General features: G+C 38.9%; 1 protein-coding gene across 1 annotated transcript; it reads right to left on the bottom strand.

Moving 5' to 3' along the window:
• Positions 1-2,306: 2,306 nt before the first annotated feature.
• LOC138105227 (protein-glutamine gamma-glutamyltransferase 5-like) lies at positions 2,307-17,150 on the bottom strand. Its single transcript, XM_069004976.1, has 13 exons — positions 17,144-17,150; positions 14,602-14,781; positions 14,038-14,280; positions 13,011-13,129; positions 12,379-12,507; positions 11,964-12,141; positions 10,887-11,019; positions 10,098-10,201; positions 9,755-9,997; positions 7,954-8,280; positions 6,922-7,079; positions 6,460-6,593; positions 2,307-5,506 (listed from the first exon to the last, which is right to left on the bottom strand). The coding sequence occupies exons 1-13, from the start codon at positions 17,148-17,150 to the stop codon at positions 3,829-3,831; spliced, it is 3,633 nt and encodes a 1,210-aa protein (XP_068861077.1). The 3' UTR covers positions 2,307-3,828.
• Positions 17,151-18,690: the final 1,540 nt, after the last annotated feature.

Here is an 18,690-nt window from a genome sequence, read left to right as displayed (position 1 = left end):
ACATAACACACATTGCAGTTCAAAGACAAAGAAGAAGGAAGAACATATAAAGGCGTGGAAGAAATTCCTCCCATTTAAGGCATTGAAAGAAAGAAAGAGCTGGGACATCTGTAAAGTATTTGGATAGGATTTCCTTCTACAAATAAAGGCCTTTCTTTATAAAAACACTTCTGCAGATGCAGCATGAAGAAATCAACTTTTGAAAAGTCAGATATAATGGAAGTATACAATAGAAGACATAAAATTGCTGCATAACAAATAAATAAATCCTTGTTATCTTTTGCATTTTGAATATTTTCACATTTTCCTGGTAATATTTAATTGCTTTATTTTTATAAATAGTATATGTTCCAAAATATTTTGTTTGATTTTAACACTAAATAAGATTAATACAGTTTTCCCTAATTTAATCTTCTCGTCTGATACAATATATAAAATTTAATTTACCTCTATAGCTAATGCTTGGTAGGAAATTTATTCATTGAGTTATACCTTTCAACATTTTTCTTGCAGGTAATGGAATATATAAAAATAAATCACATTTCACTCAAGCATTTTATGGCATGCCGTCAGCAAATGTCCAAAGGAACACAAACCTAAAGCATTAAAAGTGAAACCATTAACTTGCAGATAAATCATCGAAACTTCTCATTTAAAAAATGATTTGTAAAGGTCTAATGAACTGCCAGAGATAAGAACTGAAAATTACCACATATTATATTCTTCCTCATCTCTAAAATAAATACAACCTCATGTCATTTGGACACAAAAATAAATTCCACTACTCCCATTTATAATTTTTAATCATAGAAAGGGTACCTATAACAGTGCATGAGCAAATGCCTTTTTTCACCTTCATAGAGTAGGGAAAAATGTGAATATATTTCCCTCACTTGAATAAAATCCATGTCTGAACTGAGATTAAAATTAGAAATTTATTCCTGAACACATAAATATGACAGTACTGTATTTAATTTCTGATGACTATAACTGTCATGCTTGAGTTGGCCTTTCATTCTCTAAAATAGACTTCTTTATGTATCACACCACATTACTGAATACTGTTAATCTTCAATATATTTAATGCATTAGGCAAAAAAAATTAATTTCTTCTGAGTTTTACTTCAAGTAAGTATATTTGAGACAGTCATTTTGGTCTGACTTTGCCAGTTATGGAAAAAAACCCACGCATAAACCAATCCACCACAAAACAAACCAGAAATTTTGTGGAAATTTAAACCATGCTTCCTGACATAGGAGCTACTTTATAAAACATAGGCTAGGGCTTTTCATTCATAAACATTTAAGAAGAAGATAATTTAAATTCTGTTGTTTTGTGGGATTTCACTGTTATTGTTTTGGGGATTCCTTTTCTTTAGTTGTCCATGTGTTGCCCGCCCCCCTTGGCCCCCCAGATGAGTAAGAGACTGTGCAATGGACTTTGCTGGGAGACTACAAGCTACATGTTGTTATTGCCAGGCTGTATGAGACAACAACAGACTCAACAGCATTTCTTCAGTACTAGAATAATTTTGAACTTAAAGAATTTCTGTCATCCCCTATGGCTCTAGTTAGAATTGACTTACTACATTTCTTTCAAAAGCAATGCATATTCAGCATATATGGCAAGAAAAGTGGGAGTGGAGGTTGCACACCTCTCAACAACTCCAGTGACCAAATCTTTGGAGTTTCTGAAATATATGCAATCAGGCTTGTTCTCAGAAACTGGGAACATCAGAGAAGTCATGCCACTACTGGGAAAAGAAATCTGAAATGTTATTTGACAATTATGTAGCTACCATGTACTATTAACACATTTTCAAAAAAATAATCACTTTTTTTTCTTAAGTAAATGCTGTTAGTATCTTTTCTACCTCTTTCTCTGCCACCCAAAGGTTTGTTCATTTTGGCATTTCTGTGGATTGAGAGTTTTACAGAGTAAAGGAAAAACTCATGCAACAAGTGGAAAGGTTTATTGAAAGCAAAGAGAATGGCTTCATTTTTCCTCTAATATCAAACTGAGTATTTCAGGTAAAGTAGGAAGTCTAGAGGTTTCTCCTAACTTCAGATCTTATTCTGAAGCCTTGTTTTCAGACCTTGAGGAAAAGAACAGGAAATTTAACAGAAGCGGATTGGAGGGAAGATTTCACAAATCAGTTCACTTGCAGAGATTTAGTCCTCACCTTTTAATAAGTATTTATATTTAATAAGTATTACCAAAAAAAAAACCCAAAACAATAGAATGACAGGTGGTTTTTAAATTTCTATTTTTATTGTCAGTCAGGCAAAGAAATTCTCAGCACATATCTAACATAGACTATTGAAACTGTGTAAAAAACCAGGTGACTGAGTTATGATCACTCTACTACAATATCCAGGCAAATCTTTCTTCTACCATACTTAGAATTACTATGCAGTTGATAGTGCTGGCACATTCACAGCTACCATGTGACACGACACTTTTTCAAAATCCTCAGAAGGTTACTCAGTCTCATCACATAGGGGCATGAACTACAGCGATATTACTGAAATACTATTGCTACATGGCTGAAGATTCTGCAGCACCAGCAAACTTACCTTACCACAAAACCCCACTAACACTTGCTACTAAAATTAATGGACTACTAGAGGAAAATAATGGAGGGATGGGAGGTGATGTCAGTAAATCCAAAATTCTTGTGAGCAAATCCAAAATTCAGGGATAGTTTCATTATGACGATGTATGATTTCAACTCCTAAAACACCTGGAGAAGGTTGGAACAGTACCATCATCTGAAGAAGACGCAGTACATTCCATTCACCTTCTTATCCTAAAACACCTGGAGAAGGTTGGAACAGTACCATCATCTGAAGAAGACGCAGTACATTCCATTCACCTTCTTAACCTTTTGGCTGGGAGGGGTGGGTGATGGAAAGAAAGGATAACATCATACTTCTTTTTCTAAGTTTTCTAGCTATACTGAATCAAAAAGGCACAGCTGTGGAATTAGAGCTTTTCCTAAGAACCTAAATGCATACAAGTATATGAAAAACTTCTTGAAATATGCTATATGAAAATCAGTCAGTTGTGAAAGCAAATAAATTGTACTAATTATTCATAGAATTTAGCAGACTTTCTAATCTGACCTTTGGATTCCTGATACTGGGTCTGTAATACATCAAGAGTAGTAAAACTAAATTGATTGTTAAAAAAGAAAAAAGGATAAAAAAAACCCAAGCTGTTAAACTCTTCAGCTGATTTGTAACAATTTAGTTGCTCTGTGACCTCCACAGTTTTCAGTGTTACACAACTAGGGAACAGAGTGCACGCAGAACTGACCTGAACCACAACAACGCTGGGGTTCAGGGGCCCAGTGTCTGTTAGGTGAGACATAAGGCACGTCTGCTGTCACCTCTGCAGCATCCCAAGGACAGCACATTTCATGCAGGGAGAGAGATTTGCTACGAGTGCTGTAGCCCAGGGACATCTGAGAAATGTGCATTGCAAGAAATCAAGAGAAGAGAGAGTGAAAGAGCATCATTTATAAAACAGCTTGACTGAGCAAATAAGTCTGATTACCTGCACCGTGCAACTATTGTCACGACGGCTCCGCGGGGAGCACATTCATTTGTCACTTCCACCGTACCGTATCTCAAGACATACAAGTATTACATCGAATGCATCCCTCAGCAGTTGGCTCGCAGCCTGCTTCCTGGCACATCTCAAATCCACAGATAAATGCTCAGGAGCAGCACGCTGCTCTTCATCACCCTATTTCTAACCTCTTGCAAAGTGTCTGCATATAGGCTTTATTTCACTGGCTTTGGGTTTTCCCAGGTTACTCTCCGTTACAGATATTTGCGTTTGAAATAGGTGAGAGTGCTCCTCCCGGGACTCCAGGGCCTGCGGGACCCTGCCAGGGCCAGGGTGCTGCCAGAGGGGCCCAACCCAGAGCGGGTCAGGGTGGCATAGGCAGAGGGAGAGGTGGAGCGGGGTAGGGTAGTGTAGCCAGAGCGGGACAAGGTGTAGGAGGAGCGGTTCAGGGAGCTGTATGGAGGGCGTGTAAGAGTGCCATAGGTGGCACGGGTCGAGGAGTAGCCCAAGCGCCCCTCGGGGCTCCACAGTGATCGAGAGGTGGGAGCCCACATGGAGTGGGAGCCCAAGCGAGTGGTGGTGTCATAGGAGGGGCCCCACTGAGAACCACACAATGAGCGAGACCCGGAGGCGCCCACAATCTGGGAGAGGGAGCGAGAGATGGGAGCACAGAGGGAGCGGGCTGTGGCACCTCCCAGGGGGCGTGGGGATGGGGAGCATGGGGGGCAGGTAGCAGCTGATGAGTCCAAGGGCTGAGCGGCGGGCGAGCTGGCAGGGCGGGAGCCCACGGCCACCAGCGAGGCGGAGCTGGGCGAGCACAGGGAGTGGGCCGCGGGGGGCCCTACTGGGCGGGGGGCTGGAGAGCACAGCGAGTGGGATGCCGGGGGTCCCACAGGACGGGGGGCTGGGGAACACAGTGAGTGGGATGCCGAGGCGCTGCCCACCTGCAGCACTGTTGGGGTGCCGCTACGGTCAGCAGCACGGGGCACTGGGGAAGCCACTGGGGAGCACATGCCGTGGGCTACTGCGGCACTCAGGGGTTGGGAGGACAGGGTGGCCGCTGGGCCACATGGAGGCTGGGTGGTGGGAGAGGGTGTGGCGCCGCAAACAACATGTGAGATGGAGGCACCAGGCACTGAAAGGGGAGTTGGAGGTTGCATGGGATTACCGATGGTGTGGACTACTGGAGAGCACATGGAGTAGGATGGTGGAGCAGACATAGGGACTGCCTGGGTTGCCCCACTGGGACTGGGGCCAGACATGAAGTGGGTCAGCAATGCACTCACCGCATTATTCGTGGGGACAGAGACAGAGTAGGACATCGCCCCCCCTCCACCTCCAGATGGGTGTGTGGGAGCAGGACCTGTCTCAAACACCACATGAGGCATAGGGGTGCAAACAGGGTTGGATGCTGGGGCTGGCATGGAGCTGTACATGGATGGAGGCATTGGAGCACACGTAGCAGGAGGCACAGTCTCACATATGACACGGAAGCCAGGATCGCATCCCGTCTCAAAACCAGGGTTGATGCTTGGATTGAAGCCTTGGTTGCAGATGGAGTTGCACAAGGGATGGCCTGCAGGGAGGTACACGAAATCGTACACAGGCTGCCCCCCTGCGCTGCAGTTTGGGTTGCACACTGGGATACATATATATTCACACATGGAGTTGAACGCAGGGTCTGCCACAGGGACAGGCCCAGAGCCATTCATGGGGACGGAGCCATTCTCACACACTGGGAGTGACCCGTTCTGGCTGACGGGCAGGACACCATTCTGGCCTGCAGAGCAACACACTTCGGCCTTGGCACATCCCTTGCAGTAGGCAAACTTGTGGCACCCAAGGTTGGCCAGGAGCCGGTGGCTGCCAAGCCTGTAAGGTGTGAACTCCACGATGGTCCGTGCCTGTTGGTTGGATGCCAGCGTTCCCAAACTGGAGCAAGAGAAGGAAAATAATTAGGACCCTGGGTAGCTCAGAGACCTAAGAGCTACCAGATGAGTGCATCCAATTAAGTTTGATTTTGTTATGACATATTTTAGAGACAAACTGTTAGGACAACTTGTTATTCTTGTCTTCTTTCAAAAATATTGTATTCTCTGTTGTGAAAAGCATGGTAAAAATTTCTGTCCTAAGAGAAGATTTGGAAGACTCCTATAGTCAATTCTGTAACTGGAATTGAAAAATCATTTGTGGTACTGTCTTGAATTCTTAAAAATTGTAGCAGCCTTCTGCCTCAAAGGTGTATTTATTGCTTACCAATTGCAGCAGTTTGATAGGGCAGCTTTGTGGAATCCAGTTCATTATTATTCAGTGAGAACAATTCCTAATTTCTTCCCCTCAAACTAGTCATACTTTTGTCAGTTCTCCTTGTCATGAGGACAAGCAATGCATATTAATGAACAGCTACTTTTCCTAGAATGTTACAGCATCCTGGAAGTTTCCAGTTTCCTGTGATTAACGTGTTATGAGCTTAGAATGCATATTGTTATTTCTCACTGTCGTTCTCTAATCATTCCTATACGTGGTTAGTGCTGGTTCATTAATATTTAGGGAAATTTTATTATAAACTCAATAGGACTGTAAGGGATGGGGAACCCAGCTAGTAATTCTTGTAAAGACAAGAGTGCAGACATTTGATGCATCCACTTAAATTAAATCTTGAGAAAAATGAAGCAGCAGCATATCTTGCCAGGTTTAAATGATGATCAGCTTCAAGAGGAGTGAGGCTTTTAATGTAGTCTCAAAGTAATAAGAGGCAAAAAGTCCTGTTCATGTGCTAAACGCCAAAAAAATCAGAACTACTGTCTGTCTCAAAACCTGTTCTGATCTTGCACACCTTAGTCAAGCCCCAATATTATCCCCATTTAAAGAATTGATGAACTTACTCAATGGTCATTGGCTCTTTGAATAAACCACAGCCTTCTAATGTCATTACACAGTTCTTCATGTCTTCCTGGAGAGGATTACAGAATGAGATCTCTGCAGTACATGGTACTTTCAGTCTGGGTTGGCTCAGTAGCTAGTTAAAAAAGAAACAAACACATTTTATATTTTTTTAATCCTTAAAAAACTAACAATGAGGTAAATAAGTGAAAGGAAAAAAAATTAAAAAGGATTATTCATACACATTTCTTTCTGACTTACTTCTATGATCTCTATACACTACTAAGTCAACTTTTACTTTACTTTAAAAATCACACCAATCTTGCTAAATTAAGAAAAGGGCAATAAGATAAAAGAAAAATGTAAAGTATTTCAAGTTTATTGAAATACTACTTAGGAAGTGGCCTATAAGGGTCCCCAAGTCTGTTCCTTAGATCACAAATTCCATAATTAAAGTTCCTTACCTTTACAATAACAGGTGGTCTGTTGACCACAATATCCCTGCTCACCATCAGAGCTTCTCCACACTCTGGGTCTGAGACAGCTACCACTTTCATAATGTTGTGATCACAGAGATAACTTCCATACTGATTATATGATATACACAGAGGAATTTTTTTCACTGTAAAACAAATTTATTTGAATTTTTTTTCTGAATTTTTGATTAATATTTCCACCTGCCTTCCCCTAAAGTTTAACTCACACTTACAAATGGCTTAATTAAATATTGAGTTTTCATGGAATCTTTGAAAATAGACAGGATTTTTCCTGACTTAGGGTGATACATTGCTATCTGCAGCAATCAGTTTCACAGTTTTCAATTCATCTATCAGTGAATTTGCAAGGAGATTAGTTGGTTGTTTATTATTATTATTATTATTATTACTATTATTGTTATGCAAAATTTGGAAACTTTCCTCCCAGTGCAATTCTTAAAGAAATAATTCAAATATAGGCAAATTAAAGCCTGGTAAAATAGAATTTTAATATCGGTATGAAATTTGGTCTTACAATGATGCGGTTTAATTAAAGCGATCTTGTTTCTTCCAGAAAAATATATTAACCATGGAAGCAGGTGTTTATGTTCTGCTACACATTTGCACTTCTCAGCATATGGTATGTCTAGGTGCTCTAAGAAGTGTTTTACACTGGCTGATACCTTCTAGCCAAAGAAAACATTGCTTTTCTGATAGACAATTGCGGCTTTATCTCTGTATTGAGTATAGAATTCAGAATTAAAATTTTAATGCAATCATTATTTTAAAATACCGTAAAAATCTCTAAACCTTGAGAAATTAAGGAAAGACTACAATTTACCTCTCACTATGCATGTAGCATTGACATTGTGTTGATTTTTGAGTGATCACCCTAAAGGGAATTCAGCTGTCAAGATTTAACACATTTCACTTCCCACCACTATTAGGAAGTCTTCACAAATCCTAAAATCCAACTATCTCTTGAAAAGAACAGGGTATTAGATAATTTCACCCTCTTACCTTCCCTGGGGCCCAATGTGACATTCACACTGTCTTTCCAAAATTGATCCATTGGGCAACCACTGTAGGTTATAATTTGTGCGCACAAATTAAACTTCAGGGTTTTGTTCTCATTACGCAAATTTTCAAGCAGCCAGTGCAGTTGGACATCTTCACCATACATTGGGCAGTTAGCCATCTTTAACCTCATGTTAATTCCAGAGTCGCTCAGAAATGGGTTTTTCAGAGATGATAACTCTCTCTCTATATGACAGTTGGAAGCATTGCAATACCCTGGGTGAATTCTTCTGTAAGCCCGGAAATAGGCTTCTTTGTTTTTCACAGAACCTGTTGAAGAAGATACATGATAATGAATCTGTTGGAGGCACAAGAACCTTATTATTATTCTACCCAGATAATAAAGATCATTAAATTTATTGCTTCTCCTTCCTGGAACCTAAAGTAGCAGGTTGCTGTTAAACAAATGCACCAGATAATGAAATACGAGATGCAGCAGTCTGAATGCACAGAAGAAAATAAACATCTCAGGGGAAAAAAAAATTACAGACCTTATTTTACTTTTAAGTAGTTAAATTTAAAAATGGCAATGTAAATCTCAAAATGTATTGTTAGTACAAAACTCAGAATATAGCTCTTTAAAAGGATAAGGTGAATATGAGATGCTACCAGTTTTCTCAAAAGGCAAAATATGCCATTAAAACAAAGAAATTATCAATTGTTTTCCAACCAACCAAAAATAAACCAAAAAAACCCACAGATCTTGCAAATGTACAATCAGCTGTGATCTACTGTTCATTCCTTTATGCAATTTTGCTGGTTGAACTCCTCCCTTCTATTGGAATATGAAAGTCAGTAATCCGTGGCCCAAAGTAAGAACAGCAGAATATGCTAATAATACATGAATTTAGTAAGTAAGCATATTTGCTGACAGACCTGGCACAAGAAGCAACAATTAAGGCGTTAATCCTAGGTTTAGAAGAATTTGTGGGTTTTTTTAGATTATCTCAAGTCTGCTAATACTTTAAACTATTGTAGAGATGAGACCAAAACATATGCATACAAACAGTGTTATTGAAAGGGCTGGAGGGCATGTCCTGTGAGGAGCAGCTAAGGGCTTTGGCTTTGTCTAGTTTGGAGCAAAGGAGGCTGAGCAGTGACCTCATTGTTCTTTGCAGCTTCCTGAGAGGACAAAGTGGAAGGGGAGGTGCTGAGCTCTTTTTCCTGGTGTCCGGTGGCAGGAAGCATGGGAATGGTTCAAAGCTGTGCCAGGAGAGGTTCAGACTAGACATTAGGAACTATTTCTTTATTGTAAGGCTAGTCAAACACTAGAACAGGCTGCCTAGAGAGGTGGTTGATGTGCCATGGTTGTCAGTGCCTTAAAAAGAGGTATTTAGCAGTAAGTTTCAACTTTCCGTCAGTCCTGATGTGTGAGGCAGTTGGATGAGATGATCATTGTAGGTCCTTCGAGCTGAAATATCCTATCCTACCCTATCCTATCCTATCCTATCCTATCCTATCCTATCCTATCCTATCCTATCCTATCCTATCCTATCCTATCCTATCCTATCCTATCCTATCCTATCCTATCCTAATTAGTATGTGCTTTGTTTGAATCATCTAAATATATTTAGGAGTTTAAAAATCAAGATCTTTGAAGAGAAAAGCATCTGCCTCTTTCTCAAAAATAAAAGACAATTTCAGATCGTTCTGCACATTTTAACATAGGAGAGATTACTCTGATACTTTGATATGATTACCCTGTAAAATTTCCTCTAACCCATTTAATATATTTTCATCATACCTAGTTCATACTTGTAAGCTCCAGTGATATCTTCAAATTGCTCACTGCCAACGCTCTTGGTGATTAGACGTTGTCCACATGGCCATGTGTCACAGAAAAATTTTGTTCTTTTGGCATTGTTTTGGGAAAGCCAGCCAACATAGTTTGAATTTACTCGAGAAAACATATGATGACCATCATAATCCAAGTCCAGTTCCCCTTCCCTGATGCTTCGAACCCATGTAGGACCACTGCAAGCTGAACCTAAACAAGAACAAAAATGTTATAATACATTGTAACCTGAGTAGTAGGGAAACTCAGCAATGCAATCTGAGGAAAATTATTCCAACTATAGTAAAGTTACCTCTGCCTGTTTCCAGAGGTGTAGGATCCAGACACTGCCAATCACCACAGCACTGATTAATGTCTCTGCGAGCCATCCAAGATTCATTCCAGCAGTGGTATCGCCTGTAGAATGAAGGAATATACAATTAAAGATATCTCTTGGATTAGCAGGTTTAATACCTTATGACAGAGGAAAATCATGTCAGAGATAATTTTTTAATCAACCGAAGATTTTGTTGTTTAATGATGTTTGTGACAGGAGTGGTTTTGTTTGGTTTGTATCACTCAGACTGGAAATTGGTTCCAGAACCCCACAGACCTGATTGCAAGACATGCTTCTTTTAGTTGATAACATGCCAACAGTTCTTTTGTTTAACAGGAATTGAAAGGTTTATAAGAATGAAGCCATCCATTATAAGGATCATCAGGAGGACAACATAGTTATCAACCAAGTGATTATGATAATAGTCAAAATTAAATAAATTTTCCCTAGCTTTTCATGATATACTTTATACTTTTACAGCTACTAAGTTTGATAGCCTTATTTCTTTCTGCTGAGAAGGGTAAGCAGGCAGCATGGATTCTCACAAGAGGTTTTGCTTTTTTCTTTTTTGAAAATCTACTTTGAGCAGACTGCCTCTGTAGTAATTTCATGGTTTTGAAATGTATTATTAGGAAACTGAAGAGCATTACCCCACTGAAGAAAGAGATACACCAAAGAGAGACACTGATCTGCTAAATTTATACCGGTTTTCCTATCATTTAACTTTTTAAAAGGGCAAAAGAGCTTTATATTTTTCTTATTTACCATAGCTTGTCTTTGCCACACAGATTTTTACCAGAAGAGTCAAAAATCTCATTGATACCAAGGGGATTCTCAATTGAGCAAGGAAAACAGAAGCTTGTGACAACACGGCTTGGAATTCCCAAACACCTCATCACTGTAAGAAAAAAAATATGAATGAATCGTTACAAATCCCAATTAATCAGGCAAATCCTTCATTTATTTTATAAATAATTATCTTATATTCTAATTTGCTGTTATAGAAATACAATGGACAGGAAGCAATACTTGGGATGGAGTGATTCTGTCTTCAAAACTTCTTTTTAGTTCTTGAAAAGCAGTCTGAAAAAAGCCTAGCTGAAAGCAATGGTTTGTTACTCTTCCAACTTAAAACAAAAACAAAAAAAACCACACAAAACCAGATGTTTTAAGTTCAGAAATCATTAACCTGATTATGCTTTAATAAAACTTTTTTTTTAAAATAAATAGTGTGGTACATATACATTCATCTACAGGACTTCAATTTAACTTTTGTCAATGTAGAAGCAGGTTCAGTAAATAAATGGTATAAAGTTGGAACTCAAGTCTTCTGTCTGTAGAGTTTAGTGCACTATTATCTCATCTTTTGCATTAAAAGGAGAATATAGCCTGATGCTTCTGTGGTTTGGAGGAGACATTACTAGAGATCTTCCTGTTCATAACTTAGTGTTTTTTCTCATCCTTCAAACATCACCCAAAGCATAAATTTTTGCTCCACAGTGGGGTTAGATGACTAGACTAGGTGACCTTTAAAGGTCCCTTCCAACCCCAACTATTCTATGATTCAGTGATGCTGCACTTGCTCTGTGTTTTAATAAAAGTTCCAGTATTGATAACTGCATAATATAAAGGTCACAGAGAAACCAGGACTGCTTTTCTTGCTCTTCAGCCTGTCCTGTATAGGAAAGCAAAAGGCTGATAATAAACGCTTTATCAGGAGCATTTCTAGTAAAATGCTTCTGAGTAAAATTCTTCAAGTAGTTTTTGGGGTCAGAGGTTTTTGATCCTTGTTTTCTCTTCTTTTTTCTATAAACTAGGTAAGGACAAACTGAGATATCATACCTGTGCACATTACTGAAGCAAGAGATCCACAGTACCCATATCTGACTGGCCTGCATCTGCCACTGTACCACTGCTGTAGAATAGGGACACTTCCATTCCAGGAAAATGGCTTTGTTCCTTTCAGGTAATCATTGTTTTCTGGAATCTTCATGATACTGCTAGTGGTATGGCTGCTTATCTAGAAAGAGAAAAGAAAAGCAACCTTTCCAAATAGCCAACTATGCCTTCACATTCTAAGTTTGTCTCAAAATCGTCAGAAATTAGTGTTCCAAGTTTATTTTTCCTGTGAATCTGAGCACAGAAAGGATCTTCCCTGCTCCCCTACTGTGTTTGATTACAATGCAGTTTGTCCTTCTATAATATAATGAAGTGTGACCTGATCTATTCAGAGGTCTCACACCCCTACAGGTCTTACCATGTGATTCACCACCATGCTGACATGCACAGGGTCATTGCGCCAACAGTGGTCACGATCAGAGCCATGATGGTAACTTGCACCCATATCTAAGATCTTCAAGCAGATATCCAGAATCCCATCTTCAAACTGAGGAAAAAGAGGATAACATAGGTATCATGGTATGCTGACATTGATTAAGTACCTTTCTTGTCAATAATCCAGTCTTTTTCACTTATATGAGCTGCCCTCTCTCCTTTCCTGCCCTTTAGTTTTCTTTTTTTAAATCAAGCACAGCTCCTAATGGTCTGCGTGGTGTTGCCTGTCTGCCTGAAGGAAAACCAAAGGCAAAAATATATAATTTTTACTTATGTTTGGCCAATGGAATAATTTTCCTTCAGAAGCACAATATTTGTTTCACTTGTTCCCAGAACATTCTGCAATTTCCCTGATTTTACTAGACAAAACTTTGTTCCAGTTATTTGAGCTACAGTGAAATTCTCAGACATTTTGGTTTGTGTATGCATAATCCAAGCTGCTCCTAAAAACCTTTGCACTACAAATAGAGCATGCATTTCTGGAAAAATACAGATAACACTTCATTTGTCAGTATATGGATGACATCTATTTCTGAACACGTCTTCAAAAAGTACCTGTCCAAAGTGCCATGGTCGAGAGGTAATGTGCTTGTGAACTCCTTCATACAGTATTCCATGCTCATTCAGAACATATTCTTCTCTATGGGCCTGATTGTCCATATATACAGGGTCGTCTGGAAAAGATGAAGAGCTTTCATTCAGACAAAATATATTTTTCTACTTGCTTCGTTATCTTCTGCTTCACTGGATCCCTCTTTCCTTTCCTAAGAATTTTTGATTTATACTTTTAATCATGCTGAAGATTGTGGGCTCTTTAAGCACTCACAGACAATTCATTCCTACTTACAGCTAGATAATATCTTTATTAAGTCTCTCCCTGCTGTAGAACACATGAATGGAAGAGCTTGCAATTTATCTTCACACTAAGCTGTTCTACAAGTCAAACGCTCAGCACACAGAGTTGTGTATCTGATTTAGATCAAATCAGCACAGACAATGTGAATATTTGTCATGTAATGATTTTGGCAATGTCCTACAGGCTCCAGAATTGCTTGCTACCAGAGCCAGATCTACAGAATTTAATTTGTATTTGTACTGTATTCACAGAATTACAAAGTAGTTGAGGTTGGAAGGGACCCCTGGAAGTGATCCGGTCCAACCTCCAGCCAGTTTCCCAGGCCACATCTAGAAGGCTTTTGAATATCCCCAAGGATGGAGACTCCACAACCTCTCTAGGCAATCTGACTGAACCAGTGCTCAGTCACTCTCGCTGTAAAAATGTGTTTCCTGATGAACAGAGCAAACTTCCCAATGCTTTCTATCCTGTCACGACACTGTAAAAGTTGCGGGAAAAAAATATACCTCACTCCTACTACCACAAATAAAACAAATCAAAACATTTGCTTGAGAGAGTCTTGAACTTGGAGGGAAAAAAAAACCAACAAAGTTAAATCCCTCCTTGTTTTTCATTATTTCTGTGACTAAATCCTTTACTTACCACCTAAATAATAAATATCTTCAACATTTTTACTCACCCCTAGCTATTTTTCTTAAAACAATCTGATAACACTAAAGTTCTTACCTGCACACCAAGGGTTAAAAAGGACATAAAAATCTCCAAGACACCGCTGATATGTGTGACCACAAGATGTGATTTGCATATTGAGAATATAACGGCCAATGCAGACACTGGAGGGAGGAAACACGCTGATACTGATGCATTTCGGCTGATGAACTTTGTAGGAAGCACTCCAGCAGGTTTGATCCAGACATCTGCCCATTGGGAAGGTGCATTTTGTCTCATTTGATTCACAGGGTCTGAGGCCTTTTCAGGAAAATAAAAACCACTTCCATCAGACTAAACAAAGCACATGTAAAAGGCTAGTAATTTTCTTAGGCATCATTTGCAAGGCGAAGCTCCCAAGGGTGGATTTCTTTTCCACTTGTCACTTCTCTAGCAGAGTGAGAAAACTTTACATATTAGAAGAACTGCCTGAGTTAGGGGAAGGTAGTCTCTTCACAAGGAACATGATAGAGTAGATTATGGGAATATGAAGACTATGAAAGAAGTCTTCTGAAGATTATGGGAAATATTTCTATACAGGAAAGGACTAGGAAAGACTACAGAGTGTTTGGGAGTGACTACCTGTCTCCACAGTGAAAGCAGCCTGGTCCACGGAGTCATCCCATTCCCGATTTTGGAAACGAGCATAAAAGCTGAAGGCTTGCCCTCTCCTTATTATCTGTCTGTCAGTTCCGAAGAAATGGGTATTATGTATTTGACAGTTGGAAGGACAGTTCAGGTCGACTTCTCCCAGCTCAATGACTGCAGGACAGAGAAAGAAGCACAATGGAAAAAACCCATATAATTAAGTTCCCATCTTTGACTGTGGTTAAGATTAGATGAAAGAGAAGACAGTGATGAAAGAGAGAAAACTCTTTCTAAATTCATTCAAAACTTTGTTCCAAATTCAGCAAGACTGAATTTGAGACATACATCCATAAAAGTCCCTTTACAAGTTCATCACTTTCCTAGCTTGCAGATGGAAACTTGTCTAAGTCTTTGATTTTTAAAGCTGTGTTGCAAGTTTCACTTCTTTTAAAAAGTGTCTGCTTGTATTACAAATACCTGATGCTGAGGGACAATATTAGGATCTCTACTTGAAAAGTTGACTTTGCACTGTAATATTCTCTCCACACACTACAACATGCTGTCTACAGACAGTTACTTTTCAACCCCAGCTAGACAGTAAATGTGCACATGCTATTGTTTGAGACATTTGGGTTTGTTTTGTAAAAGAAATAAAATAATAAAGTAAATAGAATAAATAAAAAACCTTGATAAAAAATGTATGTATTTAAAAGCTTAAGTGACACTCTAAGTGATTTATAAAAAGAAAATAGATATTTATAAATATGAAACTTTTAACTGCTGTTAAATATGCATGCAAATGTCTCAGTCTGCACTCCCAAAGTTATAAAAAGTTTGCAGATATCTTTGAGGAACTTAGTGGAAAAGGAAGTATTCAGAAATTGTGACATTTCAAAATGCTGACAATCTATCCCAGGTCCTGTGATTAGCTTGACAAAAATCTTGGCTGATTCCCCCTTGGGCATCCTGCCTGCATATCAGTCATTTCATAGGAGTAATTATGACACTGGTGCCAGAAGGATGGGTGGCAACATTCATCTTTACTTATTTGCATACAACTTTTTATTTTCAAAAGTTCTTCGCTCTAATTGAAGACGATGGGAGCCACAGATTCTCAGCAGTTTCGGAAATTGGGTTTACTGATGTACAAAGTCTTGTATATTATTATAATTCTAAAGGGTTAAGTTTGGTCCTGCTAAGCCTACAGAAAAATCTAACAATGCAACTTCTCTAACTACATGGGTACTGCATTGAATACAGAATTAAAATTTAAGGAAAAATAATTTTTCTCATCCAGAACCAAGGGTGTATCCACATAAGGGGAGACTTATAGCTAAGCCCTTGGGACCAGGAGATTTTTAACACAAGCAAGTGGAGTTTCCCAGGATCACATCCTGAATTAAATAATAATTTAAGGTAATGTGGGGGGAGGGGAGGAGGTGGTGGAATAGGTAGGGAAAGGGCAAAAAAAAAAGGCATATTTTTCTGATTTGTTTTCCTTGAATAAAAATAATCTTATTTTTTATCTAACTATTTGAATTTGATGATGAATTGGTCATTCAGATCTTCAACAGAGATCAGCAAAATATGCAGAGCTGGGCGCTACCCATGATAAAAATATGCACACTATCAACAACAACCAAAAAATACAGGAGTGCATTACATCATTATTGCTCATGAGTGCAACATACCTGCTGACAAGAAAGAGCAACAGAATTCAAGTGAAAATCTCATATCTCAATGACAGTTGTCAACCACAACACAAAGTATTCTGGTCAAACCGAAAGTGCTTATAGCACATGGCAAATTCCTGCGGCCAAGAGCACTGAAAGAACCTGATCCTTGCCTGGTCTCTGGAGGTGTTTATAAACCAAGACAGCTACTCTTCATCCACTCAGTAATCCAGCTGAACTGGAACATCAGGGAGCTGAGATACTGTGTTTCCCAGGGAAGTTCTCTACAGTCAGCCCACAGGTTGCTTATCAGATTTTAAGTATAGCAACTGGATCACAAAGGAGGATTGCTGTCTTAAGCAAAGGCAGCTCAGAAAAAATACTGAAGGCAATTCAGTTTCACATTTCTTACTGGTTTTCTGCTTCTGGTAGAAACCTGACCATCAGTACCAGTCACAGGTTTTTCTCTATCAATTCATATTTTGCCTTCATTCAAGGCAGACTACTTCAGGTATTCATTGGGAAGTTGATCCTCACAGAAAAATGCTGAAACCTAGCACTTTGTACTTTATGCTTGAAATAAAATGTATTCTTTTCCATGCTATTTCCTCTTCTCAGAATTGGCTGTTGTTTCACCAAATCTTCCCCATACCTCTCTTTTTCCTTCATAATTGTTTTTTTCAAAAGTTGTTTTTTCCCCTTTCTCACTAGTTCCACAAAGAACATCTGAACATACAAGTCATCCCTGGACTTGATGCCATACACAAAAATATGTGCAATTTTTTAGCTCAGTACACATGATCATCTAATTATTACTGCTTTCAGTCCTGATTTAAGGGATATTAAAGTTTCAAGACACTTACCTTCCATTTTTCTTCTACATGTACTGATATCTGAAGCACAGTACTGGTGGAGATTCCAGCTCCTCAGCAAGACGCACTGCAAGGTCTGCCTGATCTCCTCTGCGAACCAACCTAATTTCCTCTCAGTAACACTTATATTCAGAACTAAGAGGCCGTCACACGTGTTGCATCAACAAAAATACCAGTTTTAAAAGAGGCCCCACCCATGTGTCTACTGATGCTCATAAATGATTCATTTTTACTTCCAGCATTATTAGGGAGAGTCCTGCGGCTGAAGGGAGGGAAGAGATCTTGGTACCTTACCTATAGCACTGTCAGTCTCCCACAGCTTTCCCTCTCTCAAAATGATTTTAAAGCCAGGATGAATCTAAACACATTTCAGGGTAAGCCATTATTTGTAGCCACCCAAAGCTGCCTTAAATCCCAGCACCTACTGTTCCCTTCTGGCTAGACATCTTCAGACAACTATGGAAAACAATAAGGAACACTAGACTAAAGTTGAATTTGCAGTCTCAGAATACGATAAGCAGTGGACATTTTCATCATAATATAAGCAGAAAGCCCATCTTTCAGAAAGTCTGCACAGCACTCCCTCCAAAGGGAGGTCAAAACAAAATTATCAGTTACAAACTTTTCCAACTAAATTGTAAAACATGCAGAGAGCATGTACTAAATTGAAGTTGACAATAAAATTTAGCCTAAAAAATTACATAAGTTATTTATATGTTACATAAGTATTTATTTCCTAGCACATGGTTTTGCAGCTTCTTAGCTTACTCTCCCTCCCTTCCCCTGAAATTATGAAAACCATTTCCAACAATATCTGTGAACAAAAGCCATGTTAATACTTTAACACAAATTTTGTGCTATTTTATATAAGTTCCAGGCATATTTTATAAAATAAAACAAAACAACCACAACAGTGTTCTCTTTGCACTCTCAGTGATGAGACTTTAGCCTGCAAATAGGAGACATGAAATTGAAATTTCTTCTGGCAAAACCAGAATGAACATGTGCTACAGTTTCCTCCTATCCTTCTTATGCCTCTATGCCAAGCTTTACTCCATAAGATATATTTTGAATCCCTCAAATTTATTCTGCTTTGGATTAAAAAAACCTAACTCTAAAACAAAACAAAAAACAACCCCAGATAAACCAAAAAAAAACTAAACCCCAAAAATAATTAATTGATATGGAAAGGTTCAGACACAAGGACTGATGTTCAGTGATTTGCATAACTGCCTGGATTCTAGATGGTGCTTTAAGAAACCATGAAATGAAAAAGCTTAACTAACAGTGAAATAACTTAGTAAGCATAATCTAACAGCTCAGGTATTGTGAAACAACTTCAGAGAAATTAAAGCAAAGAAAAAAAATCAGCACATCAACAGTGGGTTTGGAAGAGAGCAGTTAAAATTTTGTATGACTGATGCATATAAAAGTGAATGTAATATTCAAAGTGTTTGTATTTTGAAAATTATAGATGTTTGGCTAGTCAGTAGACAGACATGAAAAAGTCTGAATCCTAAGTATTTCATTCACCTCTC

This window comes from Aphelocoma coerulescens, chromosome 2 (genome assembly GCF_041296385.1).
Source record: "Aphelocoma coerulescens isolate FSJ_1873_10779 chromosome 2, UR_Acoe_1.0, whole genome shotgun sequence".
Taxonomy (NCBI): Eukaryota; Metazoa; Chordata; class Aves; order Passeriformes; family Corvidae; genus Aphelocoma; species Aphelocoma coerulescens.
This window is presented reverse-complemented; position numbering and strand designations above follow the sequence as displayed.